This window comes from Pipistrellus hanaki (assembly GCF_964339955.1).
Source record: "Pipistrellus hanaki genome assembly, chromosome: 19".
Taxonomy (NCBI): Eukaryota; Metazoa; Chordata; class Mammalia; order Chiroptera; family Vespertilionidae; genus Pipistrellus; species Pipistrellus hanaki.
Window position 1 is genome coordinate 6,336,790 of NC_140521.1, and position 23,205 is coordinate 6,359,994.

General features: G+C 44.5%; 2 protein-coding genes across 7 annotated transcripts in view; one reads left to right on the forward strand and one right to left on the reverse strand.

The window, feature by feature from the left end:
- The window catches only part of HECTD4 (HECT domain E3 ubiquitin protein ligase 4), a 140,970-nt gene extending 138,337 nt beyond the window's left edge, over window positions 1–2,633 (forward strand). For all 5 annotated transcript variants that reach the window (XM_084868116.1, XM_084868118.1, XM_084868117.1 and 2 more), the window contains exon 76: window positions 544–2,633. In XM_084868116.1, the coding sequence (XP_084724242.1) occupies window positions 544–680 (137 nt within the window). In that variant the 3' untranslated portion in view covers window positions 681–2,633. The remainder of the gene's footprint in view (window positions 1–543) is intronic.
- Window positions 2,634–3,361: 728 nt separating this feature from the next.
- On the reverse strand, window positions 3,362–21,561 carry TRAFD1 (TRAF-type zinc finger domain containing 1). 2 transcript variants are annotated; one of them, XM_084868170.1, is made up of 12 exons: window positions 21,384–21,561; window positions 18,534–18,599; window positions 12,908–13,043; window positions 12,744–12,797; window positions 10,755–11,160; window positions 10,156–10,353; window positions 8,815–8,891; window positions 7,196–7,429; window positions 5,889–6,009; window positions 4,728–5,058; window positions 4,458–4,530; window positions 3,362–4,224 (listed from the first exon to the last, which is right to left on the reverse strand). In XM_084868170.1, the coding sequence occupies exons 2-12, from the start codon at window positions 18,578–18,580 to the stop codon at window positions 4,168–4,170; spliced, it is 1,734 nt and encodes a 577-aa protein (XP_084724296.1). In that variant the 5' UTR covers window positions 18,581–18,599; window positions 21,384–21,561; the 3' UTR covers window positions 3,362–4,167. The 2 variants fall into 2 exon arrangements, with proteins under 2 accessions (XP_084724296.1, XP_084724297.1); XM_084868171.1 differs by lacking the exon at window positions 21,384–21,561 and adding an exon at window positions 20,012–20,346.
- Window positions 21,562–23,205: the final 1,644 nt, after the last annotated feature.

The window sequence follows — 23,205 nt, forward strand, 5'->3', positions numbered from 1 at the left end:
CCAATATTTGTAAAAGCTAAAAATCTAGACATGTTTTAATCTTTGAACTTTTAAATGCAGCAAAATAGCCCTAGCTGGTTTTGCTCAGTGGATAGAGCATCAGCCTGGGGACTGAAGAGTGCTGGGTCTGATTCCAGTCAAGGGCATGTACCTCAATTGCAGGCTCCCGGCCCTGGTTGGGGCATGTGGAAGACGTGTCTCTCTCACATAAGTGTTTCTCTTTGTTTCTCCCTTTCCCATTCTCTCTATAAATCAATGGGAACAAAGATAAAAACAAACAAAAATCAATGGAAAAAATACCCTCAGGTGAGGATTAAAAAATTTTTTTGGAAAAAATAAAATAAATGCAGCAAAATAATTTAATTAGAAACAAACCCTTTGCTGTCTGCAATAAGATTCCCTCTCAGGTCAGCAGTGGTGTGTCTGCTTTTTCTCCTCCAGAATCTGCTGCACCGCCTCCCGTGCCCTGTGAGGGCCAGCCAGGCCTAGGTCTCCCTGGGATCCCAGCCCAGCCCTCTAACACCGACCCCGTTCTTCCCGTAGGTTCCCCAGACTCTCGCTACATCCGCGTGGAGACATGCATGTTCATGATCAAGCTTCCCCAGTATTCCTCTCTGGAAATCATGCTGGAGAAACTGCGCTGTGCCATTCACTACCGCGAAGACCCCCTGAGTGGCTGAAGGGAGGGAGCTCCAGGGTGAGGCTGTCACCGAGGCACTGCTCCGCCGGCAGGGAGGCCTGCCCCTGCAGGCATGTCCCTCCAGGGAGGGCCCTGCGTGAGGAGTTGGCGACGTTTTGCTTTTCTGAACTTTTGTCCACATTCCAGGGCCTCCTGGAAGACTTAACCTTTTGTATTTGTACGTTTTGTGATGGGTTGGTTCTTTTGCTACCGTTCACGGTGTTTGTAGGGTAGTTTAGTTCCCAGTTTGTGTCGCATTTGATCTTCCTGGACACTGTCCTTCGTGGCCACCAGATTCTGAGGCCCTAGGGCCCCAGATGGTTCCACACCACAGGACCACCCAGCAGGAAGCTGGCAATGAGACGCCATCGTCCTCTCGGAGTCCTGTTCCTTCCGAGAACACATCCACAAACAAGCCTGTGGCCAGGCCTGCCCCACCTACCGGGAGCCAGAGTTTCTCCTGGACGCGGCTCCTCAGGCCTTCTTCCATGGTTAGACCAGTTACCCAAACATGGAAGTTTCTGTTACTCTTTAGAGCCTTGTGAATGGTCTGGGTTTTTCTGAGGAAAAGTCCACAGCGGTCCCTCCCGGACTCTCTGCTCTCCGTCAGTTCCGGGACCCTGGTCTGCGTTCCCCGAGTGCTCCTCAGGAGCAGGCGACCAAAGGGTTCATTCCCGACGTCAGTTCAGAGCCAGGCGGCTGCGTCCCAGCTCCAGGGTTGAGAGGGACAGTGCTGGAGACGGACTGAATAGGAAAACACGTGATGCAAGCCTTCCTCACTCCTGTGCTCGCAAACGGCCCTTCCTCGCTGTGGAGGGAGGTGAGGAGCTGAGGAAAGGGTCCCACCCCCACTTTAAAGAGCTGTCTGAGGTGCTCTGCTCAATTCGGGGTCTGCTTCCGTGACTAAGACCTTCCAGTCCAGACGGAGACGCAAGGGAGGTCCTTCCGCCCCCCTGGCTGGGCCCACCCAGTACCCTCCTCGCTGCCCCGTGTGTGCCAGGGCTGGCTGCCCCAGCTCGCCCACTGCCCCTGCATTTGTGCCCCACCTGGGTCTTTGTCCAGTGGTACTTTGTTGAAGAGCAGCATATGCCATCTTGTTGGACTGTCACTTGGGCCTTGCCAGTTCTCACAGAATTCATCACTGTATTTATTGTATAATATTGTGAATATTGGAAGTTCTGAGTGAGTGCTGAGAGGTGGTTTGGAGTGTGAATGCTGGTAAGAGGAGGATGTGCTCCTCCTTCCGATGCCTGATGGAAACGTGGATTTTTGAGCCGTTAGCATCCCTCTCCTCCCTATTATTCCTAGGAACTGCATTAAGGACCATTGTAGAAAAGATCCCCTCCCCTAAGGAAGATAAACTTGGGTTAACTGTCCAGTTGCATCACTTATGTTTGATGTAGGATCAGTGTCTGGAGGTGAGTGCCTGCAGTGTCCCCGTCTGGAGAATGTGGTTGGCCACTGCCTCATGTGGCCACAGCCCCCTCGACTGGAGGTCACAGCAGGATGTAGTCCTGACAAGGATCCTGTTTCATTCCTGCATAATGAAAGAGCCTTTGGATTTATTAGAAGTGTTTTTTTCCTCCTGTATTTTTAAATTCTTAGTTCCCTCTAACCCTTCCCATCCCTTGAATGAACTCAGAATTCTGTCAGCTACCTCCCCCATGCGGGGATTGGGAAGCTTCTGTTGGCCAATCACTTGATGAGATGATAGCTGTGAGTTACCTGCTGCTAACAGGACTGCTTCTCCCAGAGAGCACAGTGAGGTCCAGACAGATCTAAACCTTGGCCCTAAAACACATGTGCTGTAAAGTTACTTGATGTGTATTTATTATAATTATTTATGGTTGCATTTAACAAACTTTTCATTCAATTTGATGCTATTTACACCATTGCTGTGTAAAGAAAGCTCACTACAGGAACAAAGTCTCACCAATAAATAATCTTCATCTAATTTTGATTTTCTCTAAGAATTGTGTGATCATCTTTTCAAAAAAGGTTTAATTTTCAGTTACAGTTGACATTCAGTATTAGTTTCAGGTGTACAACATAGTGATCAGACATTTACATCTTATGATCACACAGATCTAGTATCCACCTGATACCATAATTATATTGACTATATTTCCTATAGTACTTTTTACATCCCATTTGCTTGTTTTTATAAGTGGCTATTTGTACATCCTAACCCCTTTACCCTTTTCACTCATCCTCCTAAACCCCCTCCCATCTAACCATGCATTTGTTCTCTGAAGAGTTTCTCCATTAGGTCCATCCATGTTGTCGCAAATGGCAACATTTCATTTTTTATGGCTGAGTAATATTCTATTGTACATTTATACCATATCTTCTTTTTCCATGTCTACTGACAGACACTTAGGTTGCTTCTATGTCTTGGGTAATGTAAGTAATGCTGCAATGAATATAAGGGCACCCCTATCTTTTCAAATGAGTGTTTCAGATTTCTTCGGATCAATACCCAAAAGTGGGGTAACAGGACCATATGGTAGTTCTATTTAATTTTTTGAAGAACCTCCTTAATGTTTTCCATGGTGGCTCTGAGAAGGAGCTCACCCTGGACCTGCCAGGGTTCCGGGAAGCAGAGAAAGCCTAGTCCTGCTCACCTTCCCCATACTCCCTGAGTCTCCCGAGTGCACAGGAGAAGGAGCCACAAGACTCAGGTAAACTTCAAGTACAAACTTTATTTCTAGTACAAGATGTTAATAATTATTATAATAATAAAATAAAAAGAGGGAGATGGGAGCTCTGATACTTGGTTTAGAGTTAAGTCACAGAGCTTAGGGCTCAGTCCCAGTCCGGAGAGCCCAGCAAGGCCCTGGCAGGGACAGAAAGCCCCTCACTGTCTCCATCAGAAGGCAGTAAAGAAAAAGGAGCCATTTCCCCACCAAAACAGAAGGCAGTGATGCCCAATGCCAAAGAAACAGATTAAAACAAAGCCGGAGTCCATTCTAGTTCAACTCATCTCCAAAAGCCTGTTCCTAATATATATTGCAACTGACCTGAACACTTTCCCAGGGCTGTTCCACACACAAACCAGAGTCCCAATTGTAGAGTGGGGAGGGGCAGCACACAGGAGGTTACCCAAAAGTTCCTAAATTTAGGCCCCTGCAGGAGAAAGAATCAGGTTTCCACAACCCTCTCCTCTCTCCACCAGGACCACACAGCACCAGGAAACAGCGGTGACAGTTTGTCAAAAGATGGAGCCCTGGTGGGCTGAGAGGCCTAAGTTGTATTTTTGTGCTGCCAAAAGGCAGCAGCTAAAGCTGAAATGTTTCTGAACAGCCTCCCTGCTAGCCCTCCCTCCAACTCCCAAACTCCCACATCACAATCTCAAAAGACACAAAACGGTCATATCTTAGAAAAAAGGTAAATCTAAAATCTCCTCTGCCCACAGAGCCCGAGAGGCAGAGCCTGCACTGCAGCTGTGCAGAGAAGATGGAACCCTGTGCAGGTTCTTGCAAACACCATTACTCCTCCTCTTCCTCCTCGGCATCACCAGCTCCCTGTTGCTTGGGGGGTTTTGCCTATTGAAAACAACACAAACAAAAGCCCACATAGAAAGTGAAAATTCAGGCCGTATACCTTCAGAGCTCTGGAAATGTCAAGCTTCCATAAACCTCTTCATCAAAAGGCAAATGAACCGCCCTTCAGCCACGAGTGGCCTATTGGCCAGCTCCTCTGACTTCAAGAACCATGCCTACCACACCCACCGCTCCCAAGCCCTCACTCAGCATTTCGAGGCTGGATCTCCCGTTACCTTTGCAGTCCTGTTGCGAAAGCTGGCAGTTGTGGCGGTGACCCTTGAGTTCCTGCCACCATCGCTCCTTCCACTGAAAGAGAAGGATTGGAAACTACTTTCTGAGATGCCCCTGAGCAAATGTCAGAAACTCAGCAAACAACTGGAGCCAGACACAGCAGCTCTTTGTGAGCAGACAAACCAACAACAAAGAGCAAAAGGACATTCTGGAATCAGGCCATAGCACAAGCAAAGTCCACACTCATAGTCTCCTGAGCTATTGATTATTACCTTGACCCATGTCTCCCTGAAGGCCCACAGGGGAAAGAGGGCGCAAGGTTTTCTGGGTAGAGACTTCGAACAGAGCGAATCACTGGAACCTGCCCAGCTGCCATGGCCCCATTATGGCTGTTTCGATTCCACCCCCGAATGTCCTGGCTGTCTAAGTTGTTGAGCTTCATGACGCTGGGCTGGGAACCAGATTTCGGGCTTGAAGTGGATGTTGACACACGGTTATAGGTAGCCATCGTGTTGTTAATGGGCCTGCTAGGGGGAAGAGGGTAGGTGGGCACTTTAGCGGTTTCCTGCTTAATATCATCCATGTAACCAGAAGACAGGTCACCTGCAAAAAGAGAGAACCAGTTTTAGGGAAAAGACTGCTCTTGCTATTAGTGCTAGAGTTGGAGCAGGAACTTGAAGATTCTGGGTAGAACACAACTGCCTCTCCTCTAAAGGCTGCTGAAACCTAAGTCTCCAGACGGTTGAGAACAACTTTGTCCACACTATATACTTATTGAGTCCTCATGTAACTAACCAACAATCATGTGTAAGCAAACCTTGAAAAATAATGTCTAACTGGCTTTGTAGTGAGTTTCAAAACAGTTTACTTGCCTAGTCCCTGATTCACTTTAATAATAATGCCAAAACCGGTTTGGCTCAGTGGATAGAGCGTCGGCCTGCAGACTGAAAGGTCCCAGGTTCGATTCCGGTCAAGGGCATGTACCTTGGTAGTGGGCACATCCCCAGAGGGGGATGTGCAGGAAGCAGCTGATCAATGTTTCTAACTCTCTATCCCTCTCTCTTCCTCTCTGGAAAAATCAATAAAACATATGTTTTTAAAATAATAATAACAATAATAATGATAATGATTGAATACTCTAAACAAATTTCAACTAGAGGTAAGGGCCCAAGGTAGCCACAGTAAGTTCTAAAAATTATCTCCAAATAGTCCCCTGAGAAAGCTACAGCTGAGTAATCACTACCAAACCAGTACCCTATAAACCTACACTCAAGACCGCTCATCTAACATGGGACCACAATTGCTAGTAGTGAGATCCTACTGTGCTTGGTTCAGGATTCAGGGAACCCCCGTGTTAGAGTAGCAGATGAGAAACGGTAAATAGGCCCGAGTCAGCAGCAGACCTGCAGCTTTGGCTCAGCCCTGGCTAATACCCTGGTGTCTGACACGCCTCTTGGGCAACTCTGGTGAGGTCTCTGGAGACTGGAAATCTTGTCTAGGAATATCCTCCGTCACATGGTTGTTTGCTGTGGCTGGGCGTTGGTCACACTGGTCCTAACAAAACAAAACAAAAAATTAGTATCTCTGGGCTGAGTCATTTCTTGGAGAAAGAGCAGAAGAAGAAAGGAAGGAGCAGCAGGTTAGGGGAACACACCTTATCCGGGGTCTTTGACAACCACTGAGAGGGAGGGCCTGAGACTAAGGAAACTCATCTAGAAAGGAGCAATCATTCCTATTAGCACCCAAGGTACTGAAGAAGCCCTGCCTGACTTGTGCAGGGGTGAAGGAACGGCTGGTGTCAAGAGCACTGAAAAGTATACTACCTATACTCTGACCACAGAGTATGTGCATAGTTGCTTATTTCAGAGTCTCATGTAGGAGACAACCAGCAGTCTATTATCTACTGATTGACCTAAAAGCAGAAGTCTTTATTTACATGAATGAAATGTGTGGTGGTCTAGCAACAGCTATATGGCTTCAACTACAGAAACAATCCTGAACACACCTGGAGTGTTAGCTCCCTATAACAAAGAGATTGGGCAAAACCAGTTTGGCTCAGCGGTAGAGCGTTGGTCTGCGGACTGAAGGTCCCGGGTTCGATTCCGGTCAAGGGCATGTACCTTGGTTGCGGGCACATCCCCAGTAGGGGGCGTGCAAGAGGCAGCCAATCGATGATTCTCATCGATGTTTCTAACTCTCCCTCTCTCTTCCTCTCTGTAAAAAATCAATAAAATATATTTTAAAAAAACAAAGATTGGGCAGAAAACTGTATTCCCTATTAACAGATGTGAATCCTACAAAAGCTGAGAAAGGACTTCAACTTGTCTAGTATAACTCCTTCATTTACAGATATCCCCAGTGAGGAAACGGGATCTACCCCATGGTCAATAGAAGAACTAGCTCCCAGGTCTCCCGAAATGCAAGCCTTAAATACCACCACAAAGAAGAATCTGCCTGGCCAAAAGTAGAATATGTTAGTGACATCAGGAGAGTTCTCGTCTCAACCAGGCTGACAGTGCTCCACACCTGCATAGGAGTCCTGACTCCCTGGTCCTTAGATAGTGACATGATGGCTTCAGTTGCCAGATGGTAAAGAAAACTCACAAAACAGGGCATGTCCAGTAGCCAAGTCAGGCACGCATGCAACTTAAACACTAAAGGGGCGTCCTCAGCTCTGAAAGCCCCAGGGTCACTCAGGATCAGCATGGAGTGAAGGGGATGGTTCTTCAGTGACTTGTACCTGGTGATGGAACAGCACCTCCTCTTCCAGCTGGACCCCACAGAATTCACATGGGATGATGATGCTGCTCTCCACAGAGGGTGCATTGCTCAGGCCCATCAAAGAGCTGAACTGGTTACTTGCAGCCTGCTGCAGAAACCTCTGGAAGATGACATCAGGGTCCTCCACCACCTCTTTGGGGGAAGTGCCACCCATGTTAAATGAAGGTAAGGCACGCGAAGGGTTACAGCTTGTCTGTCTCAAAAAAAAGGGGGGGAGAAGGAGGGAGAAGGGATTTAAAAAGGTTAAGGGGAAAATATTAAAACATTTTCTAGGCGTCACAAATTTTTAATAAGGCTTAATACTGAGGAGAGGAACTAGAAAGGGTCACGAAATGCAGACTGAATGCTCACTTTACTTTTATTTTAAACATTACTGTGCTCTTTTTACTGTGTTCATGTGATTATTCTTTTTAAACTAATTGGAAAATATTTAAGATTCTTCTCACAATCACATAGCAAGCGAGAACCCAAATATTCTTATTTAAGTGGATTTTCTTATGCTGCTCCCAAACCAAAAACTAGGTTTATTCAAATATGTATTATCCCACTTATGGGGTGCTTAAATTTCGGAAATGCTAGACTAGGCCAATCCAAATCAGACAGAGCAAGAGTGTCGAGGGGAAAAGTAGTTCCATCCACTAAGCAATCCTAAGACAAAGTCTATTATTCTCTAATTATTCCTAAATGGCTCAAGAACGTTCATTTAAGAAATATCTGACACTTTTCATATACCAGGTATTAAGATTCAGAAACTATTATAGGAAAACCCAGAATCTGTCCTCAAGGAACTCAGCCAATGGTGCAGACGACAAGGGATCAGGAGACCACATCACAGGGTAACAGACTAAAAGAGAAGTGGGCACAGAACTTTTAGGGTGCACATAGGTAGGACCTCTGATCTAGTCTTGAGTGTCACTCAGGATAGTTTCTTGCAGGTTGTGTCTGAAACAAGTCTACAGGTAAGGGGTCTGTTGAGGAGGCAGGGCTGGAAGGCCACCTGGCTTCCAGGCAGACAAAGTGTAAGGAGCCCTGACCCTTTCAAGGAACTGCAAGGACTTCAGTACAGCTCCAATAAACAAAATGGGGCATGAGATGAGACCAGACTACATATGGTCATTAGAGACAGAGTAGTCACCACATGGAGGGAGCAAACTGGCCTGCTGGAATGAGCAATACTTTTCCCAAGAGTGAACAAGACTGAGTTCTCACATCACGGTAAAACACAGGTGCTACTCCTAGAATGGGCCTATTAAAATAATGTGATCGCTCTCATTGGTTTGGCGCAGTGGATAGAGCGTCAGCCTGCGGACTCAAGGGTCCCAGGTTTGATTTCGGTCAAGGGCATGTACCTTGGTTGCGGGCACATCGTTAGTAGGGGATGTGCAGGAGGCAGCTGATCAATGTTTCTCTCTCGTCGAAGTTTCTAACTATCCCTTTCCCTTCCTCTCTGTAAAAAAAAAATCAATAAAATATATTTAAAAAAAAAAAATTTTTTTCTCAAGGCCTCATGTGGCCTGCAACACCAACTATGGCCTACATACATTCCTCCTTAAAACTCTCCAGTAATTCACAACACACCTGATGGTCGATCAGCAATTCCTCTGGGTAGAGCTCCTCACAAAATTCACAGGGCAACATGGTCTCATCAGCTGTACCTGGGTATCAGAGGCCACACAGATGCCAATGAACAAAAGCAAACTTGATTCAACTTGTTATTCCCCTGGTGGGGATTTAATTAAAAGTGTGACTCCCTTTGACATTTCAGAGATAGAGCAATTTGTGGGGTTGTAAATCCTCCCAACAAAACTGCCCAAGAGACAAATCCCAAGCAAAAACTGCCACTATGGAAAAAGATTTACTGGCCACCATTCCCTGATTAGCTAATATCAGTCACTTACCCACTACTTTCATTAAGAAAGAAGTTTGTGCAATAACTCTAGGTACTAATCAGCCTTCTGTGCATTATTTCAATTCTCAGGAAAGACTTATGAAGCCTGGCCAGTGTTTCTCAGTGGTAGAGCTCAATTCCTGGTCAGGGAACATGCCCAGGTTTCAGGCTCAATCCCTAATAGGGGCCTGCAAGAGGCAGCCGATTGATGATTCTCCCTCATCATTGATGTTTCTATCTCTCTCCTCCCTTCCTCTCTCTGACTTAAAAGTTTGTTCTTGTTTTTTCTTAAAAGTAACTAGGAATTACAAATATTATTGAGTTTGGCCTTCACATAGATCCGAGTCCAAAATCTACATTTATGATTTTTAAAAACCCAACCCAAAAATTCAATTTAAAACTGTGCCCGTCAATAGTATCCCCAGGTGCCTGCTAGAAGCATTATACTCTGAGGAACACATCAGAAAACTCGGCTAACTCCTGTGAGTGCATGTAAAGAGGGAGGCAGCAAGCCACTATGAGTGAATCAATAGAAAAAACAAAGACCAAAAAGAGTTTGATATATTTTCAGACACAATATAAAAATAACACATTTAAAGATATGTTAAAAAGGGAATTGTAATATGACTAAGGTATAAGAGGTTATTTTGAAAATGAGACACACTGAAGAAAAATGAAAAACATATTTAGTTATGTGCATTTATTTAGAATGTCCTATTCTTGAAATATACATCCTGAAGTATATAGAGGTAAAATGTTATATCAGCAGCTTATTCTTAAATAGCTCAAGGGGAAAAATTATAAAGATCAAAGAAAAATACTAGAATGGTGAATAAAAATGAGGGGTATATAAGATATTTGCTATACTATTTTCTGACAATTTTTAAAAATAAAAAGTTGGAAAAGCAATGACCAAACAAAAAAGGCAAATTTTATCTCATGAAAAACTTTCATTTTTTAAATAAATTATATAATTAAGAAAACATACACAACTGTGGAGACAAAGGCTAGTGAATATTAAACAAACCTACCCTTTATGTCATTCAGAGCATTGGAACCTCCAAGGGACTGCTCCGCCTCACACACAGCCCTCCAGAAGTCCTGCTCTGCCAACTTGGGGGCCTGGCCTTCATTTTGCAGACTTAGGGCCAACATGAAGTCCAAGTTTGAACCATCTTCACCACCCTCTCTGGGGGGCTGTTGGCTTCTATTCCTTTCTTGTTCTTCCACTGGAGGGCAAAAAAGGTAAACTGGTTCTCAAGATACATTAGAAATGCCATGCTTTTGCTCAAGTCCATGCCTACAAATATTCCAGGTTATAGGCATCTATGCAGGAATAAAAGAGGCCCAGCCCTCCAGTTCTCACAGGACTCCAAATATTAAGTATGCATGATAAAAGGTTCCAATACTATTTTAATTATTTTATTAATAAACAATATTGAGTTTTGGCTATGAGACAGGCTCTGTGCTATAAACATTTTATGTGTGTTTTCTGCATTGTAGAATGGTTTGCAGCATGGGGTCAGATTGCCTGAATTCAAATCTCCACTCTACCTCTTACCTACCCTCATGAGACTCCTGTGAGAATTAAACAGATTTTGATAACCTTCTAATCCCAAACACAACTCACATAGATTATTCTGAATTGGAAACTGGGCTGTCATGTTCCTCTGGTTGGTAGTCCTACTTTGGGAAAGTTCCGATTCTGAGGTTCTCAGGGGCCTTCGAGATAGCCTCATGGGTGGATCCAGAGACTCAATTTGTCTGAGGAGTTGGGATGCAATCCATATTCCATCTTGACCCCAAGACACATCATACGCGTTAGGAGGCATGGCAACCTCGTCTCTCTTTTTCTCCCCATCTCTCCTACAAACTTCTGGGTGAGTCTTCAGGTCTTTCACCAGGATGTTACGTCCACAATTGCCACATAACTCTGTCCGGGCACCACAGTAATCTTCATGGTCCTTCAGTTTGAGAACAGAAAGTTCCAAATCGCAGTGTTGGCAAAGGGCAAGCCGCAAAGGACACTCGGTCTCCTACAACACAGAGTGATGAAGCAGTTAATACGCAAATCTAAGAGAGGCCACGTTTCAGTACAGGACAAGGAAAGCAAAGAAATATTTACTTCAATATTCTCTTCCAACCCTAGCTTCACCTGCCTGCCATGTTTTTCTATGAATTTAAGAGTCAGGGCTTCTCGCTTTGTCCCTGCCACCAGGTTCTAAAAAGGGAAGAAAGCTTTAGGAGGAACCTACTCATTCAACCACCCTGACTTATTTTGTGTACACGTTACAAAGTAATCCAAAATCAGCCAGGTAAGCCCTGCAACAAAGAGTAAAAACATAACAATTCACACGGGTTTGTCCAATTTCCACCAGCCCAATTTCCCCTTACCATTCCAATTTGTTTCAAGATCTGGTAAAGAGACTGCCTGTTAGAAAGACACTGATTTGTCTAACCTGCTTATTTGTATTATAGCACTGACTTTATATTGGCCAAATAGGCCAAGAATCACCAGTGAATATCCTGTTCTCAGAAAATGAAAGACATGTCATGGATTTAAGTTACTCAACAGCAAAAGAGCAAATCATCACTGGCACTTACTAGATAATATAGTAAATATTTTAACAACTCTAAAAAGTGCTAGTAACTCACCAGAACAGCACAGAAAGTAAAAACTTTTTCTAAAGGAAAAAATTTCAAACTCTTTAATCTCTGGCCTACACTGTCATAGTTTTACTTGCAGGAATGTTAGGAAATAATCTGTACTCAAATCTTTAAAATGACTGCTATATCACCAATGTGAACCCCAGAAATAGCTGGGAAAGAAGCCAGAAGAGGGGGCAGTTGACTGAAGGTTGTTTATGTAGCAGGTAGTTGTTAGATCCAAAGAAATACTTATTGTTAATGTGACCTCAATCATAGGTCAAATGCTTAGAAAAAATATTGAAGGTAATAAGAGTGCCAAAGTATTTGTGAGACATCTATCTCTAAGCTGTGGGGTTACAAGTGATTCTTGTTTTTATATATCTTTTCTAATTTTCTTCCTTGAATATAAATTACCCTTTAAAATTATAAATTAACAAGTGTTAATTTATTTGAGACAGAATGAAATGCACAAATCTTAAGCTGCATACCTTGATAAATTTTCCAACAATGGACAGTTTTATCTCAACTAGGGACTAAATGATACTATGTTCTCTCTCACAAAGTGCTCTCTGAGAAATTTCTTTTGGTGTCAACAGCACACTATCCAGATGATCAGCCAAAATGAAATTATAAAATGTAAGGCAGGTTGTGGACTAAACGAGGTCATACCACATTGGCTACCCCCAATTTGGATTAGCACTCAGTGAGGCTGCAAGTAGCCAAATCCCGGAATGAGAATGACAGACTCAGTTCCAAAGGGACAGACTGAGGCCTGAGCATGGACACAACACCAGCAGCGGATCTGGCAACAAAGAGAACCTCAAATAGGCTTTGAGAGGCAATGTACATGATGTACATGGATCTTGTGGAGAAAAGACAACCAAACTAGCTTTCTGTTCCACATGTGGCTCTGTAATCTCACGCTTGGTCCCATAGCAACTCACTCCCTTCATTGTACAGGAAAACTAACCTCATGATTCTGCAACAGACTCTTCTCCAACTTCTTGTTGCATTTGCAGGTTACCTAAGATAAAAAGTAAAAATCAATAAATTGGCTTTGTGATAACTTGCTCACTTGCTATTGCACAATAGCAAATAAAATACATTAATATATTTGAGTCCTTACTGGTTTACCTGACAGTGTTCAGTAGCCATGTGAGTCTCCATGCCAGATTTGGGAAATGGCTCCTTGCAGATAGGGCACACACCAATGTTCCTTTGACAGTGGATCTCATGGATGGTAAAGTTACACAAAGGAATTTCCCTTTTGCTACAGAATTAGATCAAAGAAAAAGGCAAGCATTACTGACTGATCTAGTCACAGTTGTAATCACGTGAAAATCTGTCTTGTCCAATCTTTATTCTCCATTATTTCTCTTTAGCGAATATCTCATCTATTAGCTATTATTGTTACTACCCCTGCCTTTCAAGAATCAACTCCTGAAGGTTTGAGCCTTCTGTGTAACACTCTGAATTATCACTGCTATACACTAATTCTAAAAGCTCAACCTCGCCGAAACTGGTTTGGCTCAGTGGATAGAGCGTCAGCCTGCGGATTGAAAGGTCCCAGGTTCAATTCCCGTCAAGGGCATGTACCTTGGTTGCAGGCACATCCCCAGGAAAAGGTGTGCAAGAGGTAGCTGATCGGTGATTCTCTCTCATCGATGTTTCTAACTCTCTATCCCTCTCTCTTCCTCTGTAAAGAATCAATAAAATATATATATTTTTAAAAATAATAGAAGCTCAACCTCACTTTCTAGATGTCAGAACTGATCACAACCAACAACATGAAGTGAGACAGATGCCAAAAAGAGCTTAGCTAGGCTTTTCCAAAACCATCCATGCCCCAAAGCACAATGGTACACTTCAGTATTGTTTAAAAAAAAAAAAAAAAAAAGCCTACCATTTATTTTCACTCTCAGACTGAGATTAGATTTATTCCACTAACGGTCAAGCCAGGCTGTTGGAGCTACTGCATCAACCTCTATGTTTGATCATTTGCAATGTCAGGGTTTTCTATCAGAGAGGTCACAACATCAATGACCAATAGCAGCAGTCCTATGACTGTGGAAGGCCCAACAGTCTGCTGGCTATGACTACTGAGAGCAAGGGCAATTTGTCCCTCCAGACATGATGCAGCCACAACAGCCATACACTGGGCAGATTTTCCAGCCAACTTAGGCATATAGTCCAATTGCACCTCAGCCATTCTATGGAAACAACTCTGAGCATGGGCACCTTTAGTACAAGAATGAGGTATCAATTCTGACTACATTTGGCAAAAAACACTAACAGTGTTAAATCCACTCAAAGTAGCACATGGACCCTAGCCAGTTTGGCTCAGTGGATAGAGCATTGGCCTGGGGACCAACGGGTCCTGGGTTCAATTCTGGTCAAGGGCACATACCTTGGTTGCAGGCTCCTCCTCAGCTAGGGCCCTGGTCAGGGCACATGCAGGAGGCAACCAATCAATGTGTTTCTCTCACACTGATATTTCTGTCTTTCCCTCTCTCTTCCATTCTCTCTAAAAATCAATGGAAAAAATATCTTCAGGTGAGGATTAAAAACAAAGTAGCACTTGGAAGCATCATGAATAAGAATGATCTGGCAGGACCAATGTTTTCTTGGCCCTGTCTTTGGAGCCACATGTTATTGCCTGCCAAAATTCAGTAAGCCATGCTTACAGATAGGACCAGTGCAACTGAATGTCTACAAATGTTTTGTGTAGATTTTTAAAATGTATTTTTATTGATTTCAGAGAAAGGAGAGGTAGAGAGAAAAATATCAAGGATGAGAATCATTGACTGGCTGCCTCTTGCATGCCCCCTACTGGGGATCGAGCCCACAACTGGGCATGTGCCCTTGACTGGAATGGAGCCCAGGACTCTTCAGTCCACAAGCCAATGCTTTATCCACCGAGCCAAATCCGCTAGGGTGAAATGTTTTGTTTTTTAAACTTAATGAGTATGACACGTGTTTCATTTGGTTGTGTGGCAAGTATTCTGGATAATATCTTCTTCCAACAATCCTACTTTCCAGCTTTGCAGTGATTTTTTTTTAGCTGGATGGTATAGGAATCATCTCACTGCTCAAATTATTAGATGGTATAGTTTTTCTGCTTCCAAAATTTTTATTTCTGCATTAGACTTATTGTGATGAACACTTTGTAAGGTATATAAATGCTAAATCACTGTGTAGTATACCTGAAACTAATACATCTTGTTAACTATAATTTAAAAATAAAAAAACAAATTTAACAAGAGTATATATACATTCAAACAAGAGGCACATAGTATCCAAAGTCCTAACCTTTTACTCATTTGGATGTGACAATTAGAAAACTCCAATTTCACAGGCTAGCTAAAGAATGTATTAAAAGAATGTGCCTATAAGTGTGTCATCCAGAATAAAATCGCAGACAAAATACTAATATACTTGCTTCCTACCTACAGATAAAATAAAGATGTTTTAAAGTGAGATAAATGAGAACACAATTCTATATATTGATAGAACTGCTAAAAACCCCAAGGTAGATCTAGCAAGTTAAAAGATAAAATTTCATTTTAGATAGAAATGATTGAAAGGTGAGCCAAGACTTCATGAAAAATTCCCAGCCCTAGCTCATTTTGCTCAGTGGATAGAGCCTTGGCTTAGGGAACTGAGAGTCCTGGGTTCCATTCCTGGGTTAAAGGCACATGCTTGGGTTGCGGGCTCAATCCCCAGTAGGTAATGCAGGAGACAGCCAATAGAGGATTCTCATTATTGATGTTTCTATCTCTCCCTCTCCCTTTCCCTTCCTCTCTGAAATAAAAAATTTTAAAAAAAAGTATATTTAAAAAAGAAGAAAAATTCCCAGTAGCCTCCCAAACAATAAACATAACAAGCCAGAAACCAATCCTTTAACACATGCAAAAATAAAAAGCTGAAGGAAGCTTCTGTTCTCTAGAACCACTCTCCTCCCAGTCAGAAGACACCTTAAGAGTTACTATGCAAAAACATCTTTTCTAATCACAATAAACTACTTCTTTTTTGATTTTTTTTTATTAATTTCAGAGAGGAAGGGGAAGGAGAGAAACATCCATGATGAGAGAGAATCATCAATCAGCTGCCTCCTGAAAGTCCCCACTGCGGATGGAGCCTGCAACCCGGGCACCTGCCCTTCACCAGAATCGAACCCGGGACCTTTCAGTTCACAGGCCATCACTCTATCCACTGAGCCAAACTGGGTAGGGCTAAAATACTCTTTTTACTGGTCTAATTACAGCTCATATTTTGAAGAGTAACTTAATTTTTCTTAGAGAATAGGAATATGGCTCTAAAGACAAAATTTTAAAACCAGGAATTTAGACAGGGTTACTTCGATGGGAGGTCTGTGCTGGCTTGGTCAGCCTCCCATGCTAATCTGCTCTTTTCTTTAAATAAATTGCTTTCACTTTGAATAACCTTGTTTTCATTAGCTTTCCATTAACTACCTTACTACCTCCCCACCCCCCTTTTTTTTTTTAATTCCTTTGGCATAGTTATAGATTGTTCTAGGTTTGAGATCCCTTGGACTGATAAAATGAGATTATCTCACCCAGGCCAGTGTGATTCAATTGATTGGGTGTCCTGTACTCCAAAGACTGCTGGTTGGATTCCCAGTCAGGGCTCATGCCTGGGTTTCATGCTCAATCCCCTATAGGGGGCATATAGGAGGCAGCCAATTGATGTTTCACTCTCATATTCCTCTTCTTTCCTCTCTCTCTATAAGTCAATTTTTAAAATAATTTTTAAAAAGAGTATCTTAACTGATGCTAAAGTCATGTATCAGTTTTCTTATAAAACCACAGTGATGTTTGCTTGTAATTATTTATATCTTTTTGATTACTGTGTATTAGTAACAGTACATATAAATCTCAAAGCTAAAATACAAATTTATTTTTAAGAAATGAAATCTTAATTCCATTCAGGTAAAGAATATTGTGAACAACAGTTGCTCTAATTATATCCTAATTCTGCCAAAAGACTGAGAAGAAAAAGGTGATTAAAAAAGAAAAATTGTTATTTGACTTTAATCTTTCATCAATCTACATCAAACTATTTCCCTAACTAAATATCTCTTTCCTGCCCTAACCGGTTTAGCTCAGTTATATATATTTTTAAAAATATATATATATATCTTTCCTCCAGCCACAATTTGGTTAAGTTAAACATAACACAGGCACTTTTGCTTTCTTTAGCTTTTTTATTTTTTTTAAAATATATTTTATTGATTTTTCAGAGAGGAAGGGAGACAGAGAGCCAGAAACATCAATGAGAAAGAAACACCCACCAGCTGCCTCCTGCACACCCCCCTCCTGGCACACCCCCCTTGACCAGAATCGAGCCTGTGACCTTTCAGTCCGCAGACCAATGCTCTACCCACTGAGCGAGACTGGCTTCGGTGTCTTTAGCTTTTAGTAAGAGCACTTGTATATCATAAAAATATACAAGTGCTCTTGAGAAATCCCAATCAAGAATCAGATTAGCTGCACTCCTCTAAGTTTCACTTTAGCAGAGTTGCTCTTTCTTGTCACTCACGTGGGTTAAAAAACTCCAAAATAGGAAGTTCAACTTTCAAGACTACGCCCAGTCTTCGCTTAACAGTTCTGGAATCATGAAATGATAATCTGAACTGAAGACTTTACTTTTTTCTTTTTTTCTTTTTTTTTTTAAAGCAATTCTCCCAGCAAAATTCTTTATAAAAACAGTTCAGCTACACTGGTTCAACTGCTCTCTCACTACTATATATAGAGCCAAGATCATTAACCCTTGCTCCCAATCAACCCAAAGATAACCAGCCACTACAGCCACTCAGGGAAATCCTTGCAACATACTTAAAAACAAAACAAACAAAAAAACCACATTAACCACTCTAGCCAGTTGGGCTCAGTGGACAGAGAATCGGCCTGAGGACTGAAGGGTCCTAGGTTTGATTTCTGTCAGGGGCGCGTGCCCAGGTTGCAGGCTAGATCCCCAGTAGGGGGCTGTGCAGGAGGCAGCCGATCAATGATTCTCATCACTGATGTTTCTCTCTCTCTCTCTTCCTCTCCTTCCCTCACTAAAATAAATAAAAACATATATATTTTTTAATTAAACTAGTCCAACATTTTTATTATGTATATATTTGTAATATATTTTATTGATTTCAGACAGGAAAGAAGGAAAGAGATAGAAACATCAATGATGAAGAGAGAATCATTGATAAGCTGCCTCCAGCACACCCCCTTCTGGGAGATCGAACCTGCAACCCGAGTATGTGCCCTTGACCGGAATCGAACCCAGGACCCTTCAGTCTGCAGGCCAACGCTCTAACCACTGAGCAAAACCAGGTAGGGCTTATGATATTTTTAGTATCTTTTTAAAAAACATATGATGCTATTTTTCAGAAAGGCAAAAAAATAAATTCCCTTATTTATAGGTCAGGAAAGTGAGGCCCAAAGCAGTCAGTGACTTGCCAAAAGCCATTAACTAATTAAAAGCAGGAACCAGAGCCCTGAAGCCCAGCTTCATCCTATCACTCTAGTCTCTCACTACACCACACTATGAGAGCTAAACCAACTATCCTGTCAAATTATTAAAATAGGCAATTTTATCCAAAATTGTTAAAAAGGCTTCAGACCTATATATTTCCGGGACAAATTATATGACTCTAATTCTAACCAGCCAATAAATAGATCAACCCTTTACAGAAGTTAGTTTATCCTCATTCCAATAACATTTCTTAAGATTAATTTCTTACCAGTTGTCACACAGTTGAGTGTCCTGGTCATCTAGAAATTCAGCCATCTTTAGCTCTTCCGGTAAACTATAAAAGTAGAAGTAAGAACTTACTTTCAATTTCATTTCTGCTTTAAGGATGACAAGCAAAACACACACACACACACACACACACACACACACACCAAACAAACAAACAAACAAAAAAACAGTGCACAGAATATATCACAAAAACTAGTGCATTGAAAGCATTTTATTTAATACCAAAAACATGGGTTTCAACTTTTTATTTTTGTTTAACTTTCACTTTAAAATAATTTGACTTACAAAAAAAAAAAAAGCACAAATAACTCCCATATATTTCTCACCCAAATAACCGACAGTAAAATTATCAAATGTAGGAAACTAACACTAATACTAGCAACTAATCAATAGATCTTCAAATTTCACAAATACCCTTTTTCTGGTTCAGTGTCACATACTGCATTTTATTTCCCCTTAATCTTCTTTGACCTGGCATATTTCTTGTTTCTTCACCTCCCATAACCTTGTTAAGTGTATTGGCTATTCTGAGCATGTCCTTCAGTTTGGGTTTGATGTTTTCTCATGACTAATACATATCTGGCAAGAATACCACGGAAGTGATGCTGTGTTCACCTTGGTGCATTATATCAGAGAGCATATTATGTCAACGGGCTTATTATTACAGGTGATATTAACTTTGATCACTCGGGAGTGTAAGTTTCTCCACTGAAAAGTTTTTCCTTTAAAGTATTACATGTCTCACTTCTTCCCCACCTTACCCCCCTTTGAACCCTCACCACTCCTACTCCCAGTTTTTCCTTTTTTTTAAATAAGGTATCAATGCAGAAAGCTGGCAATTTTATTACCAATATTTACTTTAGATTATGCCTTTCCATGACACAAAAATGGTCTTAAATGTTGCCTCCCAAAACAGCTCCTTAATGGTTTTGACATTTCCAAAGGAACTCACTTTTCAAAACACATTAAGACCCTAAAAATATCATTCAACACGTTAAGACCCTGTGCCCTGGCATTAAGAATACTTTACAAATTAAAGATAAGTGTCTTGCCCAACAAATCAACTTAGGAAAAGAGAAAAAAAAATAAGCCAAAGAAATAGATACACCTTACGATGAGTATTTTGATGGAAAAGTACACGGACAATGGGAGTGGAGAGAATCTACGTTGGATAAGGATGGTGAAGAACTTTTTGAGATGACATTTAAACAAAGACAACGGGTGAGAATTCGGAAAAGCCCATGAAGGCAGTGAGGGCTAAAAGACAATGAAGGAAAAAGTAAACATAGATCTGGAAGAACGTAAATAAAAAAAGGAGAATGATTCAAGGAACCACCTTTTCATGAAGGACAGAAAGGATACTGACTAGTATTCCAGACTAGATGGTATTTAGGGAGTGACAAGATTCAAGATAGCCACCCAGATCTGAGATGTAAACTAGGGACGGGAAGCACCTACCTGTGAAAATAAATCACGTTCCCAACAGGGGGAGGGAAGCCTAGGTGCTTTCCTCGGGGCCGATTCCAGGTGTGACCTAGTCTAGTCCCCTGAACCCGGGGCGGAGTCTGGGGTGAGCGAAGTACCCGGCTCTCTCACTGCGAGGGGCTTGACCCAGGGCTCCTCTCGGAGGGTCCACCCGGGTCCTGCCCCTCGGCAGCTGGGGGACTTCACCTCCCTGGGCCTCCAATTCCTCACGCAGACAACTGACAGGGTCTCGCAGGGTCGCCGTGAGGCGCCAATGGGCACGGGCACGAGGTTCGGGCGCGGGCGTCCACGCCAGGAGTCCGGCTGAGGGCCCCCGGGGGGCGGGGCTACCGCTTCCGGGGAAGCGCGGCCCAACGGTCCCTCCCCCGGCGACGGCGGAGGTGGGCCCGGGGGGAGGTGGGGCCCGGGGGGAGGTGGGGCCCGGGGGGAGGTGGGCCCCGGGGGGAGGTGGGCCCCGGGGGGAGGTGGGGCCCGGGGGGAGGTGGGGCCCGGGGGGAGGTGGGGCCCGGGGGGAGGTGGGGCCCGGGGGGAGGTGGACCCCGGGGGGAGGTGGGGCCCGGGGGGAGGTGGGGCCCGGGGGGAGGTGGGGCCCGGGGGGAGGTGGGGCCGGGGGGAGGTGGACCCCGGGGGGAGGTGGGGCCCGGGGGGAGGTGGGGCCCGGGGGGAGGTGGGGCCCGGGGGGAGGTGGGGCCCGGGGGGAGGTGGGGCCGGGGGGAGGTGGACCCCGGGGGGAGGTGGACCCCGGGGGGAGGTGGGGCCCGGGGGGAGGTGGGGCCCGGGGGGAGGTGGGGCCGGGGGGAGATGGCCTTAGCCTCGCACCCAGCAGCAGTGAACATTCACTGTAACCGTTTCCCGCGGGAAATCGTTGTCACCCGCGCCACGACCCTGCCAGATGGGAGTCACCCCCGCTTCAGAGAGCGCGAAGGCGACAGTCCAGGGAGACAGTTACCCGCCACACAGTGGTCTGGGTGGGGACTCGAACCGGCGTCCGTCGCCGAGACCGCCGCGACCCCTCCCTCCCCCGGCAGCTCGAGGCCCACGCCCAGCTCCGACTGGGGCGCGGCGGCCGGCGGCGCTCGGGACGACGCCCGCTCCCCAGCCGCTGGGGCCAAGGCCGGGGAGGCGCGGCAGCGGCGGGGTCGGCCGAGGCTCCGGTTCCCTGAGGAGAAAGCGCCGCCTCCACCAACGGCCTGAGGGGACGCTGCGGCGCCGGCATCCAGCCCTCAGCGGCCGCGACCCCCGGGCCTACAGCTCTCTCGCCCCCACTCCCCGCCCGCGGGGACCGGCCTCCTCCCCAACCGCAGGCCGCGGGAAGCTCCCGGGAGCGGGCCGCCGCTGCACCCACCTGGGATCAGGAGGACGTCGGGCTGACTCGGCAGCCCCGGCACCGCAGCCCTTTCAGTCAAACCCCGGCACTGAACAACGGCCCCCAGCCGCCTCACCATTTCCGACCGTCGCGGAGGAGCGCGCGTCCATTGGCTAGAGGCGGCCCCGCCTGTACAGCCATTGGGTAGCACCGCTGTCGCTCCCAGGGCCCCGCCTTCTGTGTGCCGATTGGCTCCGCAGAGCTCTCCGGGGGCGGGTCCGTGGAAGTCCCAGCCTCTGCACATCTGGAAAGAGAAACAGAGACCTAACCAGTTCTGGGCCCATCAACTGCCAGTGGCACAGGCTAATAATATTTCATGAATAACACTGTACAAACATTACTAAGGCGCCCAATATATTAAGGTAATTGTCTTTTGTCCTCTTGTCATGAGCCATTAATACTTATTAGTCACTCTCTTTGCTATTACAGTGCCCTCTGGCAAGCAAAATATCTGCAAGGTGCCGCCCACATTTCAGCCCTCTGCTTTTTGCTGGGGAAGCATGAGCGGCTGAAGCAGAGGATTGAGTCCCAGTTTCACTCCTTACTACTGTATGGAATGTCTGAGCTCCTCTTCCCTCATGAATAAAAAATAAATAAATAAAAAACATTTAAATATAACCAAGAACATCCTACATAAAATACAGCAATTTCAAATCATGATTTTATTGTAAGTACTTGCAAATACTATGAGATATTGCTAAGAAGGAAAAGCAGGTTAAAAATTATTTAATTTTTTTATTAAAATATATTTTATTGATTTTTTACAGAGAGGAAAGGAGAGAGATAGAGTCAGAAACATCCATCATCTGCCTCCTGCACGCCCCCCACTGGGGATTGAGTCTGCAACTAAGGTACATGCCCTTGACTGGAATAGAATCTGGGACCCTTCAGTCCACGGCCCAACGCTCTATCCACTGAGCCAAACCAGTCAGGGCCCAAATTGCTATTTTTTTTAAATATATCAATATTTTATTGATTTTTCACAGAGAGGAAGAGAGAGAGATAGAGAGTTAGAAACATCAATGAGAGAGAATCATCGATCAGCTGCCTCTTGCACACCCCCTACTGGGGATGCGCCCGCAACCAAGGTACATGCCCTTGACCGGAATCGAACCCGGGACCTTTCAGTCCCCAGGCCGATGCTCTATCCACTTGAGCCAAACTGGTCCCGGCCCAAATTGCTATTTTTAATAAAATATAACCAACACATGCAGTCCAGAACTTCAGCACCAGCCTCACTGATTCGCTTAGCAAATGTAGAGTGCTCCCTATGCAACAGGCCCCAGATAAGAAACTGGAGCTTCAGTGGCAAACAACAGGCAGACAAGCTCCTGCCTCCCCAATAGTTTGCCAGGGAGACCGGCACAATGGTAATGATAACAAGTGTGATACATGCTGTGATGTAATATACAGGTTTTCAGCAATAAAAAATATTGCTTGAAAGTAGAGCAATCCTGTGAAACCTCCCATACCGTGAAACGGTGCAGATCAATGAAGCTATTCCCTTAGAACACGTCTTGCTAACAAGTCCACAAAGTAAGCTGAGATAGAGCACAGATGCTCATAGACACAGTCCTAAGCTAGAGCAGCTTGATGCTGAGAGCGGTTCCTGCGGAAGGAGCTTGGTGATGCCCCTCGGGGCTCCGGTGTGCACTGCCTCTACAACCATGTGCTGCAGAGCCTTCCATTGTGTACAATCCCTGGGAGCGCCCTTCTATCTAATAGTTGCTAGATAGGATGCTGCCAGACTCATGAATCGCTTGCTGGGGCCTATTAAAGCTCCAAACTAATTCAGGTGGGT